Raw genomic sequence first — 4691 nt, 5'->3', positions numbered from 1 at the left:
TGTGTAGTAGCTTATGTTTTATACTGACCAGGGAAGGTAAAGTTAAATTTAAAATCAAGAGAACAAAAAGTATTGAAGAAATATGAGAAAGCTGCTGAAAGTCTTTCTTCACCTGGGGGAGGGGGGTGGGGGGTGGATTATGTCTATTTCAAAAAAACTAATAATTGTATATTTTCATGTGTTTTTTAACCTTTGCCGGCTCTTTACGTTTGACTTGTAGTCCGTGTTTTATTTCTATTAGTTGTATATACATTAAACATTAATTTCGTTCATTAGTAATGGTTGTGTAATACAGACGAGTTTCGCAAGTGTAAAAAACATGTAAGAGCAAGAGTGTTTAAGAATCTCATAGTTTCATGTAGGGATGGGCTAAATTATTGTTCTCTTCTATTTGAAACAGGTTATAAAAGTGGTGAAATAAGTTAAGGTTATTTTTTACCTCTTTCAATTTTATTGGACAACAATTTTGGAACACGAACATTTATCATAACTGCTTCTTGCGGGACCGGTTCTTCAGATAACATTTTTCCACAAACAATATGTCAATAACCATTTAATACATCGTATTTTATTATAATTTTGTAGTGATGAATTTAAAATCTATAATAGTTCAATTTTTCAAAAATAATTAGCCATAATGGCCTCCTCTTCCACCTCCGCCATATCCACCACTCTTGAATCCACCAAAGCCACCTCTAGATCCTCCTCTGAACTTACCACCTCCACCAAACCCTCCAGTGAATCCACCATGATGACCTCCTTGAAATCTACCTCTAGATCCCCCACCATAGCCTCCGCCGAATCTTCCACCACCGTGACCTCCGCCAAATCCTCGTTTAAATCCACCGCCACCAAATCCTCTTTTGAATCCACCCCCACCGTGACCTCCGCCAAATCCTCGTTTGAATCCACCGCCACCATAACCTCCACCAAATCCTCTTTTGAATCCACCCCCACCGTGACCTCCGCCAAATCCTCCATGACCTCCGAAGCTAGTCCGAAAACCCCCGCCATATCGGGTTTCTGCCACTTGCAAGACGTCATCGTCGTCACTGCGACACATTGTGGCTATGATAGCCAGACCCATAACAGCAAGTATCTGTAAAGATAAAATCCGAATTGATTGTTGTAAAGTTACATAAGCCGACAAGTTTCATTGCTACACCTGCCATGAAATATTTACTTCAAAAAAACTATAAACTGTGTACGTTTTTGGATACATGGATGCTGAAATACTTTAAGTAACTTGATGAACCGAAAGTTCAAGTTGTTTCTTGTAGAAACAACTCATCATTTTATTTCACCTTACCTGTTGCTTTTGTTTTGTTTTAGAAATATGCGCTATTCTACACAACTTAAAATAGTCTATTATTTTATATTTCACTCAGTAGCGATCCAAAAATGTGTGTTATGTCATAACTCAGCTTCCGTTTGTTCAACATTTTCTGTCTACTAATACTAAGTTCTTAAGGCCTACAAAAGCAGTTTGAAATTGTTGAAACATATTTTATTCCACTGTTAAGTCTCTACAAAAGTAACAGGGTCTTTTGAAAGCTAATGTTCATATCCTTCTACATTGATAAGTCGCAGTAATGATAGATTATATACATAAATAATCCATTACTGTTAAAGCATTGTTACCAATGGAAACACAACTCACCCAAGTCCTCATCTTCTAATCTAGTAATCAGTCCCAGGATGAAAAATGAAACAATGCGGTGCTGTGTAGTCACAAGATTTATATACGTTTCACGATTCATTGTATTACAGGTCTAAGAGGCGGGCACTTTCGAACGAAGGTCAGTTGGGATATTCCTCTTCCAACCAGAGAAAAGAATTGAGGTGCGTGAAGTTTTTGCCGAAGAGCCACTTTTTTTTTTTTAACAATATGAGGATACTTGTGGGAATGTGGGTGTGCTTTTCTATACTTTGTAAATATGCTTGTGTTTTTTCTGCATATGTTTACATTTACAATAACATTATATTTATCATCTTAAACATTGAATGTAGTAGGTTTCTGTAGGTCACATAAAATAACAAATATTGATTTTTTTATCATTCAAGTAAAGTAATGCTTTAAGGCTAAAATACAGGTTAGAAAATATAAGCAATTTCTTTAGAAAACTGATGAATTTACTAAAAATAAAATAAATAGAGAAAATATATTATTGTTTTTGACGAAGTTGTTACATTTGCTTATGCACGAGTAACATATTTTTGGGCCCGGTATGGCCAGGTGGATAAGGCGCTCGACTCGCAATCTGAGGGTCGCGGGTTCGAATCCCCGTAACACCAAACATGCTCGCCCTTTCAGCCGTGGGGACGTTATAATGTGACGGTCAATCCCACTATTCGTTGGTAAAAGAGTAGCCCAAGAGTTGGCGGTGGGTGGTGATGACTAGCTTCCTTCGCTCTAGTCTTACACTGCTAAATTAGGGACGGCTGGCGCAGATGGCCCTCGTGTAGCTTAGCGCGAAATTCAAAAACAAACAAACGTATTTTTGATTGAACAGTTGTGCAACAACTACATACACTATTCATTCTACACCATGCAAACTATTGCACACATTTGACAGGCCCCAATATTTTTAATCTTAAAAGTTACTTTTTACACTGACAAAAATGACTATAATACTATATATTAAGTATCAGATTCTCCTTATATAAGTCCCAATTAATCTTTTAACTTCCGCACCTCTGTGGCTCAGCATAAAGTCTAAGGTTTATTACGTTAAAAACCGGAGTTTGATAACCGTAGTGGGCACAGCACATGTAACTCATTGTGTAACTGTGTGCTTAACAACTAAGTTTTAATTTTATATACTAACATATAACCATTACTATAAATATTCATGAAAATACAACCATAGAGATTCTAAATTTTCATCTTAATCTTCTAGTTTGGTAACTAATAACATATATTGCAACTATTCAGTTTAGAAGGAGGAGAATGGGAAAATACTTTTAATATATAATATTTTGCTTTAACGGTTTTTCTAGGTCACGACATAATGAAGATCCTTCTTTCTTGTTTAGACATAATTGGGTTTATGTAAGTACTTCCACCTGTAGCTCATAACTTTTTAACAGGTTATGATTTGTACAGTGTAAAGCTGTAACCCTATATGTGGCTTTGTCCACAGTACACGGTGATTTTGAGTTTCTGTTGAAGCAAAGTTTAACAAATGCCCAAAGGAAACCACCAAACTTATGAGTTATTTATGTTCATTACCTAATATTTCCTCTGTCCTCGAGAGCATCCGGAGTACACCAACGAAAGCAAATTATAAAAACAGATTAAAAGAAAATCATGCTTCAGTGATAAATTACTACACACAATAGAATACATTTTACTATTATTTTCACTTTTAATTATAATTAAACAATACAAATTCAAGCAGGAAAACGCAATCCAATTAGAAAGACAATTTCACAAGATTATATCATTAGTTCTGAGGTTCTTATAATTGGATTGACTTCTATTGTATTCATTTATATCTTGTTCGTAAGTTTGTACTTGAAAACGTTCTCTAAGGAACGTGCATAACGAATTTAAATTACCTAGTCGTGTAGTGAAAAAATGAGAAACTTGTGGAAAAATACCTTCTTGTCATCTGAGATTTACATTTAAAAACAAAAACAAAAGCTAGTAAAATACCTGTCTTTTCATTTAGTGACAATATCGTTTTGTTCAACATCATACATAATATACATATAGATAAATATATATGTCTTTCACTACAATAGGCTTTCTAAACTATATATCAAATTTCACCCAAGCTTTAGACAAACCATCTGTTTCTATACATGAAGATGCTTTTAGTTCTATATAATATAAGCATTTAGAAATAGCCAAAACTCACTAAGCAACCTCATTTCTTGTGAAATTCACGTAGAGATTTTTTTTCAGAGTGCTTCTATTTTCGTTACACTGGATTGAACAACGTTCTTTTTTCATCATTAATAGGTTGTACAGCTTTACCTATCATTAATTTTATGTGACCTTAATACTTATTTCAAAACAATAAAAAAACATTAAAACAATGACAAACTGTAGGTATTTCATTATTAATAAGCAGATGCGGGTCTGACTTATTAACGTAGTTTAACCGTTATTTTCATCATTTTTGAAATCCTGTTGTTCATAAAATGGATAATGAAAGATTCTTTTTTAGCTTAATTAAGCTCTGAAGTCCAGATCTTCAGAGCTTAATTAATATATCATATAAGTAGAACTGAGTCATAAAATATAATATTGAATAGTGAAATACGAATTCTATCACTTAGACTTTCAATGCTCTCGAATTATTTTATTTTCAGTAACTTATTGGTGTTACAACAATAATTAAGGGTTAAAGATTCTTACAGTTTAAATTTTATACAAGCCGAAGAAATAGATGCACCAAGTAAAAATGCATAGCATTCTTCATACTAATGAACTATATTGTAGTTCATGATGAAATATATGAACCAAGTAAAAATGCATAGCATTCTTCATACTAATGAACTATATTGTAGTTCATGATGTTAAAAAACACGTAGTTCAAGAAGTCTAGATAGAATTGAATAAAAACCCTATAACCAGAGCGCTTTCGAAAGGTGGGCCTTTTTTTGTCCCCCGAAGAAATGTCCACCTTTCGAAAGCGCTCGGGTTATAGGGGTTTTTATTCGTTTCTATATTGTACTGCTGT

The 4691-nt window shown here is 34.1% G+C and overlaps 1 protein-coding gene across 1 annotated transcript; it reads right to left on the bottom strand.

Moving 5' to 3' along the window:
• Nucleotides 1-628: 628 nt before the first annotated feature.
• On the bottom strand, nt 629-1087 carry LOC106468396 (glycine-rich cell wall structural protein-like). Its single transcript, XM_013928819.1, has one exon. It carries the CDS (start codon nt 1085-1087, stop codon nt 629-631), a length of 459 nt encoding a protein of 152 aa, XP_013784273.1.
• Nucleotides 1088-4691: the final 3604 nt, after the last annotated feature.

This window comes from Limulus polyphemus, unplaced genomic scaffold (assembly GCF_000517525.1).
Source record: "Limulus polyphemus unplaced genomic scaffold, Limulus_polyphemus-2.1.2 Scaffold2993, whole genome shotgun sequence".
Classification (NCBI taxonomy): Eukaryota; Metazoa; Arthropoda; class Merostomata; order Xiphosura; family Limulidae; genus Limulus; species Limulus polyphemus.
This window is presented reverse-complemented; position numbering and strand designations above follow the sequence as displayed.